This window comes from Rutilus rutilus, assembly GCF_951802725.1.
Source record: "Rutilus rutilus genome assembly, chromosome: 6".
In the NCBI taxonomy this organism is placed as follows: domain Eukaryota; kingdom Metazoa; phylum Chordata; class Actinopteri; order Cypriniformes; family Leuciscidae; genus Rutilus; species Rutilus rutilus.
This window is the reverse complement of record NC_140214.1, coordinates 16,729,460-16,749,214: the sequence shown is the minus strand read 5'-3', so window position 1 is coordinate 16,749,214 and position 19,755 is coordinate 16,729,460. Positions and strand designations below refer to the sequence as shown.

Here is a 19,755-nt window from a genome sequence, read left to right as displayed (position 1 = left end):
GCAAAAGAGGCAGCACAGGTCAAAAGCTTTGTTTTTCATTTGTTTCAGGAGTACATCAGTATGTTTAAGAACAAACGCTTAATCAGACAATCAAAAAGAGAATTTTAAAGCAGCCATTAAAAATTCAAAACACCTATCCAGTTTATCATCCCACCCAAATAGTTCAATAAACTGTCATAAAATGACGTTACCCTTTTCAAAGGCTTATCGAAATCCTCTGGCCTTACATATCAAACAGAATTTATGCAATGTCAAGAACAAATGCTCAGTTTGCTTTGTGTTGTGAGCAGAAGGAAAGCCCATTTATCATTTCTCCACCTAAATTGTCTTTTAATGTGATGTCTAGTAGCACTATTCCTATTAATGCTCTAGTCCTATGTCTCTGCATCCATTAACCAGACTTGAGGCTGTTTAAACTGATCACGTATATTTATAAAGTGAAGTTCAAATGCCGTAGGGATTGCTTTGATATTCCTAAAAATATCTTGAGTGATATTAATAATGTATAGTCACAGTATACTGCGTATATTTGCATGACAGGAGCATTTTTGATTTATCCTGCAAACCATCACATACTGCTCAATGCAACACAAAACATCTTTTGTTTATATTGGCAGAGATCTCTGGGAACTCTGAAGACATCCCCCTGGTGCGCTGGAGGCAGCAGTGGTTGGAAAATGGCACTTTGCTCTTCCACATCCACCACCAGGACGGCAGTCAGAACCTGCCTGGCCCGGCGGCCACCGCTTACCCCGCTAGTGACTCCGCAGAGGAGGAGCTTCGCATCTTACACATCTCTGTCATGGTATGCAACCCAGTACTTGATGTTTTCTGCACTAATTCTTGGACAAATTCCCTTTCTAAATTATGCAAAACATTCAAATGGTACCAGAAAAATTCTAAATGCAGATAAAGGTAAAGTTTTTACTTCAACTATGGAGACTTTCAAACCTGTGGATTGTGTTTGAAGAAAAAAAAGTCACTTTTTTTTTTTGGTTAAATAACATTCTGTGATGGAAATTACTTTTTAAATATTTTGGAATAAAATGTCTGACTCCATTGTCTTCCTAAGGCTAATTTAATTGCTTGCATTTTATGTATTCTTAATACAGACAATTAAACAATATATTCACACTTCTGCATAAGTTAAGAAACTTACAGCTTAATTGGAAACGACACTCAATAAAAACATTCTGTTCAGTTTTTTTCTTCACACTTCACGTTTCAAATTTCATCAAATGCATTCTCTTCACTGACACTGTTGTCTCGAGTTTGATAACTGAGTACAATAACTTTTGTTTGTAATTCACTATGGACTTTGTACTGATAATGCAGTAATTGATAGTTGTGATAGTTGGGTATAGTAATTTGAGTAAAACATTGCATAAATCATTTTCACACAATGAATATATGATTTTTGGGGCAGATCGTCATATTTTTATAAGGTCAAAATTCTGGGTCTGGAACAAGAATTAAAAAAAAGAAGTCTATCCATAAAAATAATTTGATAATTAGCAAAAAGAAATGATGAAGGCTCACCAATCAACTCTTAAGACATAAAATATATGTAGTTGAAGAAAAACTCATTAACAAACTTTCAAGGGGCAAAACAAGTATACAGTATATATATATATATATAATTTTTACAGTGTATTTATAATCTTCCAATCTTTCCTTGGAGTCCTGCAGGTTTTGTGTGAACTAAGCCAGGAGAAAAACACATTACTTAGATAAGAAAAGTTTGCGTTGTGTGTTAGATGGAAAGGATGATAACATTTGTTCAGATTCAGTCAATTAGTGGTTATGCCTCCTGGCTTTACGGTTCTCCTCTCTCGGATCGTTATACTACTGTCATCCCTAGAAGTAGTTACCCTAAGAACAATCGGAGCGAAGACTCTTCAGGGCATAAGGATTTTAAAAGCTTTTAAACATACTCTGTATAATTAGTGGAAAATCCATATTTGTAAATTGTCATGCTGAACAGCAGTGGGATTTGAATGGGGGCAAAGTTAGCAGCTCAGATGAATGGAGAGTTCTGAACACAGGTTGAATGAATGAGCTGTTGTGATATTCAAGTGTTTGGTATGCAAATATTTTTATAGGAAATGCACAAATGGCTCATTATTTCTATATAAAGCAAAAGGGACATATGGGGGCTCCAGGCTTTGCTGGATTTCCTTTGCTGCTTGAATTCTAAATCCTGTAATTGCACATTAGAGCAGTATAGCAGTTGTTTTGGATGGTTAGTTGATTCTCTGTGCAAAGCCACTGATTACTGAAAGATCCCTGTCGGAATATGATTCCTCCGAGCTCCGGGAAACCTCCTCTATTGAGCGAACCCTGCATGATCCCTCAGAAGCTGAAGAATATTGCATGCCTCCTATCTCAAACACAGCCTCTGAAATTGATATCCCCACAAAGAGAATTATTAGTATTCTAAAGGCAACATGCAGGAAGTCAACAGATGATTCAACCTCATTGAGGTGAGCAACGGGATCCAAACAGTTTTCTCTTCTCAGAGAATTTTGCTTGCTTCATGAAGGACAGCGCAGTATTTAAGTGCAAATAGATTGTGTGTTTAATGTCTGTAAACAGCTAAAAGATTGGGACCCGGTCATTAATTACTTAATTATTTAGACTACAGATGCACAAACAAGATTTGTGCGATCACTGGTTGATTGAGACACCACTACCATTTAAGGTTTTGTAGGGTGAAATTATGTTGGCCCATAAAGATTTTTGCTAGAACATGATTTTTCAGTTTGCTTCTGATGAGTGAGTTGAGTATTTTTTCTCATCTGATTTTTTTTAACGAGGCACCATGAAAACATATACTTTTAATTATTTGTTGATTAGAATTTGATTGTGTATATAAATATTTGCAATTGAAATGTATATATCGCGATCAGTGTTGTGCAAGTTACTTTCAAACTGTAATACATTATACATTACTTGTTACTGTTATTTAAAAGTAATTCTTTACCTTACAATATTACTGTCTCAGAATTGTAATGCGTTACATTACTCCTGTATTACTTTTGAGTTACGTTCACCAAAATAACTACAGAAGTAAAACTTAATATTCTAAAATGACTAGGGCTGTAACGATATGCGATATGAAACCGAAATCGCGACACTCAGATCCACGAACCTGTGTCGCGGTGTGAGAAGGCAGAATCGCGACACGTCCCTTCCAATCCCCAGAGTTATCCTTTCCGTTCAGATCCAATGCTACATGTACCACATCTTTAAATTACTATTAGTATTATTTGAAGTTAACATTATAAAATACGTAGACCTACACCACAAAACTGGGCAATTCCAGCGTTATGGACGTGACATTTGCAGTCAAAACTTGAAATATAAATTCTCAGAAAATATATTTAATACCAATATATTGAAACATCTGTTTATATTATCCATAGGCTACTCCCTTAATAAAGGAGTCCAGATATTAGAAAAATATCAGTCTACACATGCGTTTTATATTTAATATGAGGGAAATAGACATGCATGCATGCGTGACACAAAAAATCTTTAACTTTTAGGTAGCAAAATATTTTTTTGTAATTCTGTGAATTACACTAAGCAAACCAAAAGTAATACTACCCACCAGATGAAGAAGGGTTGTTCTCTCCACAGAACATAATATATTCATTTTATTTTATTCGCATTTATGAGGAAAAAACAATGTTACGGACGTGTCAGTTCTCAGTTACGCACGTGACCGCTCTGAAAGCGACACTAAAATACTGCTTTAAAACTTTCACAGAGACCTCAAACAGAAAGCACAAAGCCTTTCTTTAAAGTGAATTTCGTTTTGTATTAATTGTATCTTAATTTTAATCAATGTTTCATCAACCAATTGCCTGGATTAATAAATAAGAAGTAAATATAGTAGACGAGAAAATCAGGACACGGAGGCGCCGGCGCGTAAACTGGAGCTCGTCTCATAAATAAACCGAAACTCAGCGCCTACTTGCCTCACAGACATGTCTACTTTTGAACAGAACAATTCAAAACGATAGAAAACAGATTGCTCTCTGCTTAAATGTGCATTTCTCTCTGGCGCGTTCTCTACTGCGAAGATCGTGAGTCAACATCGTCAACTTCATCTTTGCAGCCGACACTGACACAGAAAACACTTGTTTATTAATAAACAATTAAAATGTCTCCTTGCTATATTTGACATATTCATAATCATTACTTTTGCCGGTTCTTTGTGACAGCTTTTAGCATAGCCGCGGGAACATATTTTATCAGGGGGGTGCTGGGGGCGGGGCTTAATGGGCGGGGATTGATATTGTGGTGCGGTGCTATGGTAGAGTTTTTTTTAAACAAAATCCTAATATTAAACAGCCCAAATAAAAAGATGAACATACAAATGAATGAGTACAGAGTTGTGAGAACGCTCAGAACTCATGATACATTTTAAAAAGCACAGCACACAAATCTGCATATTACCTTATGATACTCAATCAGGAGTGCTGAATTGTTGTTTCTCTGTCATGAACAAAAGACAGAGAAAATCACTCACTGCTCGCTGAATAACTTTTGTAGCTTTAATAAGAATCAGTACATACAGTATATATATATATATATTTAATTCATACAGTGAAAACTAAGCAGTGTTTTATTTTTAAATATGATTATTCAGTTTCTGTTGTTAAATAACCCTAATGTAGGATAACCTGAAACCCCGTGGTTTACACTGATTTTAAAATAACACTTCTGATGCTACAGTAAAACACTGCTGTTCACTTTCAGAAGTTGTAGGGATGTTTTCTTGTCACAAAAAGAATGTTGAACACGTATGTTGGTTATATAATTTTAAATATATTTTAAAGAGAACACTTTAAGCATTGTCTTATCGCATATCGAATATCGCATTTTTTAATCCCTTACAGAAAAAACACATGAACTTCACATGTGCAAAAACTCATGTGATCACATGTGACCACATGCACGTGTGATTTTGCATATGTGAAATTTAACATGTAAAAACATGTGACTTTGCACATGTGAAATATGTGGATCACATGTGAAACATGTGTTTTGCACATGGGAAATGTGTGCTTTTGGAACATTTGCACATGTGATTGAATGTGAAACACATGTTTTCCACATGTGCCACATGCTCCATTATGTTCACATGTGGTGACATGTTGTTCACATGTGGTGAAATGTTGTTCACATGTGGTGACATGTTGTTCACATGAGAACACATGTGATCACATGAGGTCACATGTAATCACATGTGGAAAACATGTGATAACGTGAAATTCATGTGTTTTTTCTGTAAGGGATGAGTTATCGCATATCGCATTTTTCTTCAATATCATGCAGCCCTATATACTGTGTGTGTGTATATATATATATATATATATATATATATATATATATATATATATATATATATAGGGTTTGACATAAACGTTTTTGCTCACCAGCCACTGTGGCTAGGCTAGTGGTTTTCAAAGTTACTAGCCACTTTGCATTCTCACTGGCCACAATTTTGACATTGATACCATAGTGGAAAAATGCCATATAGATATTTTTAATATTATCTCATAATTTGGCAGCCGGTATATTAGGCTGCTGTTACTTTAAGACATGACGCACGGACCCATTATACTGTTTTATATAGCCAAAATACTTGCCTTTATATTTATATATATATATATATACATACACATATACATATACATATACATACATATATATATATATATATATATATATATATATATATATATATATATATATATATATATATATATATATATATAATCTCAAAGCATTGTTCAAAGGCAGGTTGTTCAAAGTGATTGATCATTTCTATTTCAAAATCTGAGCAAAACAGGCCGTTTAGCTGCTTTGCTATAGCCTACATGGACGCTTGCTGAATGTGAAATTATCGGATGACCTTGAGTCCTCAACTTGCAACGAAAAACAAACCAATATGAACGTATTCAAATTTGCCAAGGATGCAAAAGAAGAAAAAAAAACTTCCCCCCTATGTCCCACCCATTTGATTTGACCATTTTATTCTTCTCATATTGCCACTCTTTTCCTCAGAGCTCAGACTATGTTATTGCAAAGGTGGGAGAGAAGTGGGAGGTTTTTATTGGTGGTGTGACGGGCAGGCTCTGTGACAGATGGTACCTACGCCGCATCCCCTTCTGGCTCTGACTCGTCTCGGTCGGAGGGCAAGATCCTAAACCTAGTACCCCCTAAAATCATATCACTTCCTTGAGTGCTTTGCCGCGATGCCAGTCCCAAAGAAAGCAGACCGCCAGTGTAGACACCTGTCACCGGTCCATGTCTATTGTGGCGGTCCTCTGGCCAGCTGGGGCTTTTGCTCGGCTCAGTGGTGCACGGTGGTCGTTCAGCGCCAGCCTCGCAGTCTCACCATGATAGTTTAGGGTTTGTGAATGGAAAAGCACTCGTCAAATGTGCCTTGATGAAAGCCCAGCTGTGCTGTCATTTTGACTCTGATGAGGCTTTTTCTTCTTTTTTAACAATCTATTCTTCGGCTCATATCTCCAGCTGCTATCACAAAGGCCATGTTGCAAATTGAAAGTGTTTTTTTTCCATCTCAGCTTATTTTTCTTCTCTTAAGGGTGTAATGTGTAACCTTTTGAAAGTAGCAGTGGCTTGCTTACCCAGACTGTCAAAGAGCGACCACCCTCTTTCCTGCCGCTGTCATTGGGCATCTGTAATAGATGAGCAATTGAGTCAGCTGCAGGTGGGGGGTTCTACAAATGACCAAGTCACCAAATCCCACCTACAATCAAATAACACATTCCACTGGCACTCAAGGGACCTTGATATTTAGCGAGCTATTTTTCCATCTTGTTCCGCACTCGTTTTGTACTAATATGTTCTTAGAGGTGGCTGTATTCTCAAGAGGAAGGTTTTTTTTTTAGGCACACCTCCCCCTCCATTCAGATGGCCGTTTTACAAGCTGCAATTTGCTCTACTCAGCAAGCCTGAACATCCATAGGCTGCTCCTGACCCCAGTTTCTCCCATTTGCCAGCCTGAAGCTTGTTCCCCAGTGGTTTATCTCTCTACGGTTGGCTGGCTCAGCTGCGCCGTGCCCTTGCAGTCATTTGCACACGCTGGGTGGAAAGACGGGCATCTCGTGTAACACAGTCCTCATTGCATCTATATCACAACACCTGACAGCCATCCTCAAATTGGCAACAGAAACAGATGGTATTGTGTACTGGATTTAGCACAATAATAGATGCATTTTTTATTTTAATTTTTTATGAACACAACAATGAATAAAAAAAATAAACAAATATATATATATGGAGTATATTGGATGTTATTATTTCCTCAAAATAGACAATGCATTTGTTGTGGTGTATGGAATTCCATTTTTAGAGGATTGAACTGGTAATAACATGTTTTAAATAGTTTTGTGTATATTTTGTTTATTATCTGTCCCTTTAACCTTTTCTTGTATAAATGTTTCACCAATCATTATTACTTATTCAGGTCTTTAGCGACCTGGATCTATATATAGCATGGATGGATCTCTACCTGCTGCAGTAGTATAAAACTCTCCTGATATTTTATTAACAATTACAAAAGAATAAAATAAAGCATATTTTTACCTTTTGGAACTTGGAAGGGTTCAATTTGAGCAGATGCTTTTTACCATCATCACTGTCATCATCACAGCTCATTTCCCAGTACATTCAGCATCTGGCTCATATTCGCAATCTCAAACATTCTCAAAGCTATCATTTTCAACGTCTTTAAAATCAATATTTTCGCTTACGGCTTTTTCAGCAGATCCATCATGTGATGGTGACACTAATATTTGATTCGCACAATACCTGCTCTGCAGTAAATCACTGAGCCATTTCAAGTTTTGCTGATTATACTTGTGTATTATTTTGTTTTCTGCCTGTGGTAATTATGAGTGAAACGTCACTTCATCATTGTGTATCAGACATTGACACCTTGAGGAATAAAGGTGAATTGCACTTATTGAGTCATTTAATTGTTTCAGAGATTCAATTGTTGTTGCACAGAAAAAAAAATATCCATACATTATTATGTAATTTGTGCTAGCAACCCTAAATACTTTTTTACCAAAAAAAAAAAAAAATTAGAAAGGAGACATTCTTTTTATTTTATTTTATTTTGATATTGTATTATTCAGATATTAATATTAAGTAATATTAAGAAGGTTGATGTCTAACTTAAAAACCTTTGTAAAAACAAAGAAAATGTCCCTGAACGCATACTTTCTTAGTGTTCATAAGCCATAGACTATATTGAGTGGTGGTTGAGAGATATATGAGCCTAACGTAATTACAGTATTGATTGAGCTAAATCATTCCTTAAACATTCTTAGCTTCCTGTGTTATTTCATTAAGAAATCTTACATTGATTTTGTCGCCTTAAATATTATCAGTTACTCCGTCTGTCATGAAGAACTCTATATAAATCTTTCACATTTAATTTTTAAAAGAACATACATTGTGACCTCTTGAATTTAGACTAATTATTGTGGTTTTCTCTCTTTGTTGTGGCGGCAATAATCTGGCCCTTGGATTGATGTCTCAGACAATCTTTTATGTTGGTCTGAGCTAATAAATCCAGAATTTATGATGTGATTAAAGTCTTTCTTTGTTTTCTTTCTTTCTCCCCTTTGCCCATAAAATGGAACATCACACCTTGTGCTGATGTAGCTCTTGGTAAACAGTGCTGAAGTGCCCCAGCTGAAGTATGTATGTTGAATTTCCCACACTTCTGGGAATATTAGAAGATAGTGTTTCAGAGGAAACTGGCGGGGTGGCATTAAGGTGGATCCGGAATTGGATATGAAGGGGAGCTAAAGCAATAAAGCAGAAATCAATTATTTTCGCATTGGCTAACAGCCAATAAAATAGTTACTTGACAAACACTCTGTGAGCTTGAAGGTGTGTCAGAGAAAACGCATGCTTCTTTCCTCCATGTATGAAGCTGATTTATTTACCTTGACAGAATTGATAGTGGGTATTTTGAAGGAGGAAGTTGCTAACTGAACATAACAGCTGCACTAAGTCCCAAAACGCTGACCTTTCCGAAAGCATCTCATGCTTACATGCTGTTCTTTTTCCAAATCCCATCTAAACTATGCATCTCTATAGGCACCTGCAAAGCAAGGCCAGGATGCGAGTGTAAACATCCTGAAAACTCAACTCCATTTATAAAACAGACCTGCTGGAGGTTTGAGTTTCTGCCCTGTTTGCAGCCATAAGAGGAAAGTGATATATCTTTGCGTTAAACTCTTTCCCAAGGGCCCAGGGCAGCATGAATGTAACCAATGGCTAAGAATGCTAGAAAGAGGGGCAAGCAATGTTAAAAGCGGTGAAAGATGAATCTGTGAGGTAGTCACGATGATGACATTCCAGGAATAGTTATTTCAGGTTACACTGTAGTCCAAAGCTCTTTGCTGAGAGGTGGGTATTTATAATGCAGTTTACATGGACATTAAGAAGAAAAGTCTATATTGAGTAATGCATATGCATTCTCTTAAATGCACTACCTCTCATGAGTGCACTTCTTAAGCACACGGTGGTCTTCACTGGAGTGTATGACAGAAGAAAGAGGTCAGTGGTATTTTGATCTCCTATCATGGTCAATTTAAAGGGGTGGTTCAGGATTTTGGACATCGGACCTCATTTCCAAGTTAGCCTGGGTGTTATTTATCAGTGGAGACAGTTTTCAAAATGTTTGATCCAGTCCTTCCAGTTGCATAGTTCGGCGGTGCTAGGCTAGCGCGAGTCAACGGTAACTGCTAGCCTGCCATTAAAAACAGTTTTACCCACTCCACAGTACACCAAAATCAAATAAATTATAACGCCAGACTATCGATGTAAATGTCTGTTGAGAGAATAATGTTAGAAATCAAACTACTCTTGCATCTCAGTGATCACATTACATTTACAGGAACTAGTTTCTCAGCAGTGGCGGAATTTTACTTTGCTCCGGTTAGTAGTACTGCGCCGAAAAGTAAACACAGAACAGAAGCGCACTACAGTCGGGACGTCTAGCTAGCTGGTAGTAGTCTCGGTTGCCAGGTAACTTAATATCACTCCGCCGCTGCTGTAGACTGTGCTAATAAATACAGGGAACAAAGTATAACTATTGCAATGCGATGAAAGGGTAGTTTGATTTCTAACATTATTCTCTCAACAGACATTTACATCGATAGTCTGGCATTATAATTTATTTGATTTTGGTGTACTGTGGAGTGGGTAAAACTGTTTTAATGGCAGGCTAGCAGTTACCGTTGACTCGCGCTAGCCTAGCACCGGCGAACTATGCAACAGGAAGGACTGGATGAAACATTTTGAAAACTGTCTCCACTGATAAATAACACCCAGGCTAACTTGGAAATGAGGTCCGATGTCCTAAATCCTGAACCACCCCTTTAACATGTGTGTTTTTATTTATTTATTTACTTATTTACTATTTATGTATACATTAACACTTTAAATTGACTATATGTATATATTTCAGGGTTATTATCGTTAACTAAACCTAAAAACATTAAACACATTTTCATTATTGAAGTAAAATAAACATTAACTGAAATAACAAAATATATATAAAAAAACTTAAACTAAATGCAAATGTTGTCTTTGCAACTAGCTGAAATAAAAGTTGAAGTACTAAAATAACCCAAGTTAACTTAACTAAAAACTTACTACTGAATATAGACATGAAAAAAAAAAAATCTATAAAAAATGACAAAAACACAACAAAATTGCTAAAACTTTAAAATGTAATTGAAAGCTGATAATAAATTGAAAGTGATAGAATAACTGATATACACATATATATCTCCCCCCCTTTTTTCCCCTCTGAATACGGCACAGCTGAATACTGTCTATACTTGTTCCACAGATGAAGGATATTGGCACCAGATAGCATTTAATGGAGGAAGTGTAATAAATAAGTCAATAAAACATGGGTAATTCAATAAATCCTTTTTATCCCTGTGGATTCTCCTTCGCTACACTTAGAGTTTAAGTGCTTGAAAATACCTTGTTTTATGTCCACATGAACCCTTGAACGAAAAGGGCATTTCCTCTTGCCTTTCTCATTTATTCTGAAAAAGCCACCTAGATCAGATAAAGGCCCATCTGGAAAACTGTCCTACAATGACCCACTCATTAATATTGGCCCAGTCCCTCGGTCTTACATCACGCTCATGCAGACACAAACAAGAAAAAAAACCTTTTGTCTTAAGCAATCACAATTATTTATCATCCTCATACTTTCAGAGGGATGAAAGTCAATGAGATGCACATTTTGCATTGATTTTACAGGCGGAGCAGGAGGTGATTTATCAAGAAGAAATGCATAACCGTCATCCTCTGCACAGTTGCGTTCTTCAATAATCTTTTATGCCTTGTGTTGAGATTGTTCTTCAAAATTCTAATCTTACTCAATTTAGTGAAATATACAAGAAGGGCATAATATTTAACTGATACACACACTCACATATATTCTTGCATTAAAATGTGTGATTTTAACAAAATGCTTATTGATACATTTTAAATTTTATGCTTAAGATTGCTCTTATAAAAATTCTTAAATACAGATTCTGCTAAACAGTTGTTATAGGTGGCTTCAGTGTTTTAAATGCTTGCTAATATTGGAAAAAGTGACTGGTATGCAACTCTTTTTGTACTTGCTTTGCAGTATCTTTGTAGTCATTTTCAGGATTCGTTAAATGCCTTGTTGCCTAACAGCTGTAAACCAAAAGGTATATTATACTGTATATTATGATTTCAGTTGTTTTCTGTATTACACGGAGTTAATTTGAATTAACAACAAATACCTCAGTTGGCACTTTACTAATAAAAACTTTGTTGCAGGAAAATGTCAGGATCAATTGCTGCAGAATATTACCCATTTTGGGAGCTTACAGGACATCTGCTTAAAGTTGTTAAAGAATGTGAAAAACCCATGATAGCATCACTTGTATCCGTTGGCTAATTCAATTAGGTCTGCTCATGCTGCTAGATTGTGATGTTTCGTTTGGTCTTTATAGTTTGCCCTTCATAAAGAGATATCCCATCTGGTCTAATTTTAAACCGTCTGTAACATGCAGCCTTCCATAATTTTCTCCGCAGTGAAGTTACATTTTGCTTGTTTGGCTAATTCAAAGTGATGGACCCAAAGGAAATTGAATTGCACAAAACTAATTATCTGTTGGATCTGGTGCTATATGTGGCTGCAGTCTTGGTATGGTTTTTATCCAGCAGTCTTTAGTGGCATGTGTAGATTATAATCACACTGTCTTGCAGTGTGTTTTTTCCCCCACTATAATTAGTCATAATCATGGTCATTTTTGTAAAATGCACAGAAAACAACTCCATGTTTTTCTTCAGCCATAGCTACACAAATGCACTTACACTGTTGCATAGCTCTTTAAAATCATAATGATTACATGCTTTTTAAATACTAGACTATCCTTAGTGCAAATATGGCACAAATATTTATATAGATACAAATTTTATAGCTACAAACTAATGAAAAATAATGATTTCTTTTTTCTTTTTTCTGGCCTCCCTTTTTCCTATTCCTTCCCTCCCGGTACTTGGCCTTGTACATATCATGCATTACCAGAAAATTGATGTAATACCTTTTGAAACTGCTGAGAATTTGTAATCAATAACAAACAATTTATTGCAGTTTCAGTTCTTTCTGAAGCACACACACATTTTATGTTCAGCATAAGTGACCTATATGAATAAGAGCTTTTTGTGTATGGTAAAGCAAATTGAACTGGGATGCTAATACTCAGCATGGTCCAACTAATTTCTGACATCTACATGAGAATATTTTAAGATTTTTACATGTGGAATGGGTGAAATTTCATCATTATTTAATTCAGTTTAGTGTGGGTAAGTTCAGTTGAGTTGTTTCCTTTCAGTTCAGTTTAAATGTAAACTTGAATATAATGCTGCTTTGTTTTGTACAATATGTTTCTTAGTGGCGCAGTGGTTCTCCCACTGCGCAACTAAGTGCTGCAATTCATAATTTAGGCCTTAAGTTTGAATTTCAGATTTATAATATCTTGTCTCAGGTGTGTGAGCCAGTCATCATTCAGATGACCTGAATCAGTTTGATGCACATTATAAATCCTGGTATATCATTTTGAATGAGGTACTTTGGGAGAAAACACAATGTTCTTTTTCAATCTCAAAAAATGCTTTGGTTTCCATTATGAAATACATCTGAACATATGTTAAAAATTGCAGTATCTTTTTATACATACATTTTCTCTCTTCCATTTTCTTTTTCCCTGTAGGGTGGTATGATCGCTCTTCTGTTGTCCATCCTGTGTTTGGTGTTGATCCTGTACACTCGTAGACGCTGGTGTAAACGTCGCCGGGTACCTCAGCCGCAGAAGAGCGCTAGTGCTGAAGCAGCCAATGAGATTCACTACATCCCCTCGGTGCTGATGGGTGGACAGGCCCGGGAAAGTTTGAGAAATTCTCGCGGGCAGGGCCACAACTCTAGCGGCACCCTCAGCATCCGTGAGACTCCGATCTTGGACGGGTACGAGTATGACATCACAGACCTACGACACCACCTTCAGCGGGAGTGCATGAATGGCGGAGAGGACTTCACCAGTCAGATGACACGTACACTTGACTCACTTCAAGGGTGCAATGACAAAGCTGGCATGGACCTCACTCCAGGTGTGTGAACCCTCCGCACACTGCACTGTATGAATATAAAGATCAATGTTTAACTGCAAGTTAAAGGGATTGTTCACTAAAAATTACTTTATACCATTTAAAATGAATGAATGTGTGCTGGCTGCTCTTTTCAATGCCATTACAATGAATAAGGCTTTCAAGTAGTAGAGGAGATTTTGATTCATCCCAGTTATTCAATTCTTTTGAATCTATTCACCAAAATGATTTGTTCAGATTTGTTGAATGACCATTATTGTAGATGTCACAAATTTGGAATCGGTAGGATAAAAAAATAAAATAAAAATGTTTTTGAAAGAAGTATCTTCTGCTCACCAAGACTGCATTTATTTGATGCTTTAAAAAGCAGTCATATTGTGAAATGTCATTACAATTTTAAATTACTTTTCTATTTGAATATACTGTATTTTAAAATGTAATTGATTCCTGTGATGGCAAAGCTGAATTTTCAGCAGCATTACTCCAGTCTTCAGTGTCACATGATCCTTCAGAAATCATTCTATGCTGATTTGGTGGCCAAAAAACATTTATTTTTAACATCAACTTTGAAAACTGTTTTGCTGCGTAATGTTTTTGTGGAAACCATTACCACTAGATGACGACATGAAATTACCGTATTTTATGCGAAATGAGTGTGAAGCATTAAATTGATTCAATAGAAATATCCAAGTCTTATTATGCTTACTAAACCAATCATAAACAAATCATTCACACTGACTTAGTGAACTGAATCAAACAATTAATTGAAAAGATCTGACTCAAAACAATGATTTGTTCACTAACTGTGCTTCTGTCATAAACTCTCATGAATGCGCCAAAGATAACTAGGGTGGATGTCACGATTTTCAATTACATCATGAATTATGTCTTACATTGCAAGCTTTTTCTCACACACAGCCATGGCTTCAGACGACTTGGAATGTATCACACAAGACATATAAACCACTTTTATAATAATTTCTATGGTGCTTTTTCATCCTTTTTAAAGCTTGAATGCTTCAGTGCCCATTCATTGTAGTTGCATGTAAAAGAGTAACCTGCAAAGACTTCAAAAATGCCTCCCTTTGTGCTGTATGGAAACGGATTCAGCTTTGGAATGGCATGAGGGCGTAAACCACAATTTAAATTTGAGTGACCTAACTTTTTAACATGCACAGCAAATTTTGTGCTATAAAATTTCCAATAAAACCTCAGACAATAACCTTAATGATTTAATAGCATACTTTAATCATTCAGTAAATTAATTCACACTCCCAATTCAGTGTTTTGATTCAGTGCCTAATTTCAGAGTTACATAAACAACTTGGCAACTAGGCCGTGAATGCATAAGTGAACACACATGATCAAAGCGTGTTGAAGTTCTTTTTACATTTGATATAGCTGTAAAAAAACGTCTTTTTTCCTTTGAACGTCTTTTGATTTATGTATATATAAACAACATGATACCAAATATATTTTTGCATCCAGGAACCTGTGAGATTTAAATTGCATGTACTAAGCACATCATTCGCACATTGCTGGCCCTGAAAATATTTATTTCACCTCAATAGCTCAAGAGTCAGCAGCAGAGCTCGCCTTTTCGGTATGTGGTTGCGAGAAACCCCGGGTTAAGTGCAAAGCTCCAGAAATTGGATAAAGCCTATATCAAAACAGCTGCAGAGAGGAAATCAACATGACATATTTATTTATTTAGCTAAAGCTATTTTTCCCAAATAATATCAAAGTGATAACACTGTATATTCCTGCTAAGCAAAACTGCTTATTTGGCCGTAGGTGCATGGCACCCATGGAACCCATTTACGCTCTGTAATAGTCAAGGATAGATGTGAGTCACATGACCAGACCCGAGTCTGTGCCAGATTAGTCCTGTCCATTGGACACAGAGAATTTGGAGTGGCCACCCCTTATCAGATGTGAAATGATGTTGATGTTTGCCTTGAAGAGTAGCCCATTATAAATACCCCTAAAAAGCAGGAGAGGAGCGATTTCATGCTGTCACAGTAATTTGCCTAATACAATGAAACCCTGCAGTGCCAGTTGTCTTTGTTGTGCAATTTACTCATTATAAAGGGGCAGCCTAACTACAGGGGATGGCGATGTTGCGTAATGGTGAATGACGGAATGTCATATCCAGAATCGCTGGGCTGTAAAGGCTCTTAGTTGCTTTCGTTGTAATATAACCCTGAAAATACTTCACATAGACCACTTAGACTCGTCCTTCTGAATGACAAGCGTTTACATAAAGTGTCTCTGCATGCCCTTGGTGGACTGTTATTTGCTGCTCATTCGTCTCTCTTTCTTTCTCCCTAATTGTAACCTTTTTCCATCAGGGAGTGATAGTACAAAACTGTCCCTAATGAGCAAGTACAAGGATAACATCATAGCTACCAGTCCTATCAACAGCAATCACCAGCAAAACACACTCCTCCCACACAACACCTCCACCAACCAGCGCAAGCGTCTGTCCAGCAAAACGCATGGTGAGTCTGGGCATAAGGGGTGAAATGGTTTCTGTAATCTTACTGTTCACCATTCATCGTTCTGTGTGCGTTTTGTACTGTTAGGTAGTTCAGTACTAACTTAGCATACTGCAAGCCGATTAGCCTGCTTAACTTGTATCCTACAAGTCCCTTACCCTACACATAACTGCAGGAATGTTTAGTGCAATTACACGAATATTGTGAAATAGTATTTGAATTTAATAACTGTTTTCGATTTTTTTTTAATCTTTTTTTAAATATAATTTATTCCTGTGGTGGCAAAGCTGAATTTTCAGCAGATTTTACTCCAGTCTTCAGTATCACATGATCCGTCAGAATTGTTTCTTATTTTTAGCAATGTTGAAAACGGCTGTGCTGCTTTTGTGCAAACCGTGATTGAATTTTTTTTTTTTTTTTTTTTTTTTTCAGGATTATTTAATGAACAGAAAGTTCAAAAGATCAGCAATTATTTTAAATGTATATTTTTTTGTGAAAGTTTACTGTTACTTTAATGTCTTCTTACTGGATAAAAGTACTAATCTCTTACCAAAAAAATAAGTCTTACTGAGCCCAAATGTTTGAACAGTAGTGTATGTTTATTGTTTAGACCTCATAATAATTTGTTTTCTTTGCATTTATTTATTTTTTTCATTTATTTTTTCAATTAGGATGTGTTTCTGCAAAAACAAAACAAAAAAAAGATGTATTTTTATTTGCTTTAATCGAACAGTACAGAAACCGTGACCACAGAAGCGTGATACAGACTGAACTATGAGAAATCTGAGCCTTTACACCCCCACTGAATATCCCCTTCCTTCCACACAGATCTCATTCCAACCACTGTCTATGTCTGTAATCATAACCACACACAAATATTTGTCTTCCACTCTCTTTGCTATCCTGTTCTGGGGGCGGAGTGAGAGGGGGTGGCTTGTGGGGCTCGATACCGGCAGCGTTTTCTCTCTCTTCTCTCCGACAGTGAGTTCACACACTAAGCAGTGTTACACAGCCATGCCACACCTCCTGTCACTCATTCAGCACAGCGGCAGGCCAGGCACTCAGACTCTCTCTCTTTCTGTCTGGTTGAAATTATGATGATATAATATTACTCAACTTTAGCACATACTGTATGTCAGCTAAACATTCATTCAGTGTTTTCCATTAATGACCCTGTGCTGCCACTGTTTCATAATGAACGGAAAATGTAAAACTTATAGCCTAACATAAAGGTCTCTAATGTTGTATTTTTCCAACGAACTAAAACTGAAACTGTGATATGGCTTTGTGCCTTTATAAAACAGCAAAAGACAGTGATTTAATTAAGTATATAGGCAGTCTGTTTGTGCTGCATGTTTTAAAGAGAAGTGCAAATTTTTTTTACCCGATCAGCTGGTTATCTGTTGTTAGTTTTCTTTTATGAACTTTACTCCAGCATATTACAACAAAGTTGCTTTTTAGTCAAGCTGTTAGCGCCAAATTAAAATGTCCCCGAATGTTTACAATGTCTGGCTCCGCCGCTGGTTTGAACTTCTTGCTTGGCTGATCAGACCACCAAAAACTTTTGAGGTATTCATATGCTTTTGTGATACTCTTGTGATATTGGTTGGCTGTGGAGGTGTATTGATATCTGCATGTATTTAAAGGGATAGTTCGGCCAAAAATGATATTTAACCCATGATTTACTCACCCTCAAGCCGTTCGAGATGCATATGTCAATCTTTTTTCAGACGAACACATTTTCAGTTATTTTAGAAAATGTCTTAGATCTTTCAGTGGTTATAGTGTGAAGTCCCAAAATGTGCATGCATCCTTCACAAAAGTAGTCCATCCGGCTCCAGGGGGATAAACGAAGGCCTTCTGAGGGTAATCCGTGCGGTTTTGTCGTAAAAATATACACATTTAAAACTTTATAAATGAAAATAACTGGCTTCCGGTAGCGGTCGACGCGCGTTCATGGAGATGGATGCTGGCGTATGACGTAGGACGTAGCGTAGGAAGCGTCGTGACGTAGAACGAACGTAGAGTTTTGTTTTGCTCTGCTCTCTGGCTGCGCTATCACGTTCGTTCTACGTCACGACGCTTCCTACGCTACGTCCTACGCCAGCATCCATCTCCGTGAACGCGCGTCGACCGCTACCGGAAGTGGATTACTTTTGTGAAGGATGCATGCACATTTTGGGACTTGGAGGAGGTGGACCCCATAGCTTCACACTATAACCACTGAAAGATCTAAGACATTTTCTAAAATAACTGAAAATGTGTTCGTCTGAAAAAAGATTGACATATGCATCTCGAACGGCTTGAGGGTGAGTAAATCATGGGTTAAATATAATTTTTGGCCAAACTATCCCTTTAAGCTACATAGATTCTACGAGGGAAACATGCCTATAGATATCTACTCTCTCAGATTTGCTTTGGGCACGAATATCTGATGTCCAGTGAAGTGTTTTCCTTGAGTAAGAATCTGATTTCCTTGCAGAACAAATATTTGACTCTCTGCTCATGCTTTAATGCTTCATTACCTCAGTCTAGCAGACGTACTCTCTGACCTTCAGACCAGCATTTTTTTTTTTTTTATACTCAATGCACTTGGATTTTCCATTTACTGCATATGAATGTAAAGGTGCACTCAGGAATTCTTGCCTCATTACATTTTTTTACAGAATTGAATAGAATATATATATATATATATTTTTTTTTACACAGATGAAGACTTCAATCAAATCAGTAGCCTAATAAAAGTTGCTAGTATAAGAGTGTGTGGTCATGCTGAGATCACATGATAACTCGAATGCTACTGGCTTTATCTCTTATTCACGTTATCTCAGAATTTCCCGCCTCTTATAGGACACTTTCACCACCCGCAGAATAAATTAATCATGGCTATTATATATATGCTCTAAGTGTCACATGATCAACTGGTCTAAATATATAGATAGACCAATGACATATCTGTCAACACAGAAAATTACTGACTGTATCTTTAAGTAATAGTTGAATAGTCACGGTTAAATGGGAGCTGTTGATCTCTGCTAAACAGGCCATATTATGCCCTTTTACAAAGTCTTGATGTTGGTTTTGGGCTGTAGAAGAATATGTTTTCATGATTGAATGTTCAAAAAATATATAATTTTTCACATATTTTTCATTGTTGCACCACCTCTCTTCCCAATCTGTCTGTAACGCTCTGTTTAGTTCCTGTTTCTATGAAGCCCCTCCTTCTGAAAATAGCAATGTGCTCTGATTGGTCAACCGCTTTGAGTGTGTTTATGAAATGTCACGCCCTGTCCCATCACCACAAGTGTCAACACACTTCTACCAAAACTCAACTAGGTTTCCCCTCTCACTGCTCTTGACTGAATCACTGTTGTAACTTAAATAAGAATGTGTATTTAATTTAAACAGTGAAGAATATGCAGTGTTTTTTATACATTACTTTTGATTATACAATTTATGTAGTATTTCTTATTTATAGAGCTTGAAGTTTTTCTGGTAGGTCTATTTCATTTGTGTCAATGTTTTATTGTAGTTT

General features: G+C 36.6%; 1 protein-coding gene across 5 annotated transcripts in view; it reads left to right on the top strand.

Moving 5' to 3' along the window:
• astn1 (astrotactin 1) overlaps positions 1-19,755 on the top strand; it is a 242,840-nt gene that overhangs the window by 45,716 nt on the left and 177,369 nt on the right. For all 5 annotated transcript variants that reach the window (XM_084410826.1, XM_084410825.1, XM_084410824.1 and 2 more), the window contains exons 2-4: positions 618-805; positions 13,332-13,725; positions 16,074-16,223. In XM_084410826.1, the coding sequence (XP_084266952.1) occupies positions 618-805; positions 13,332-13,725; positions 16,074-16,223 (732 nt within the window). The remainder of the gene's footprint in view (positions 1-617; positions 806-13,331; positions 13,726-16,073; positions 16,224-19,755) is intronic.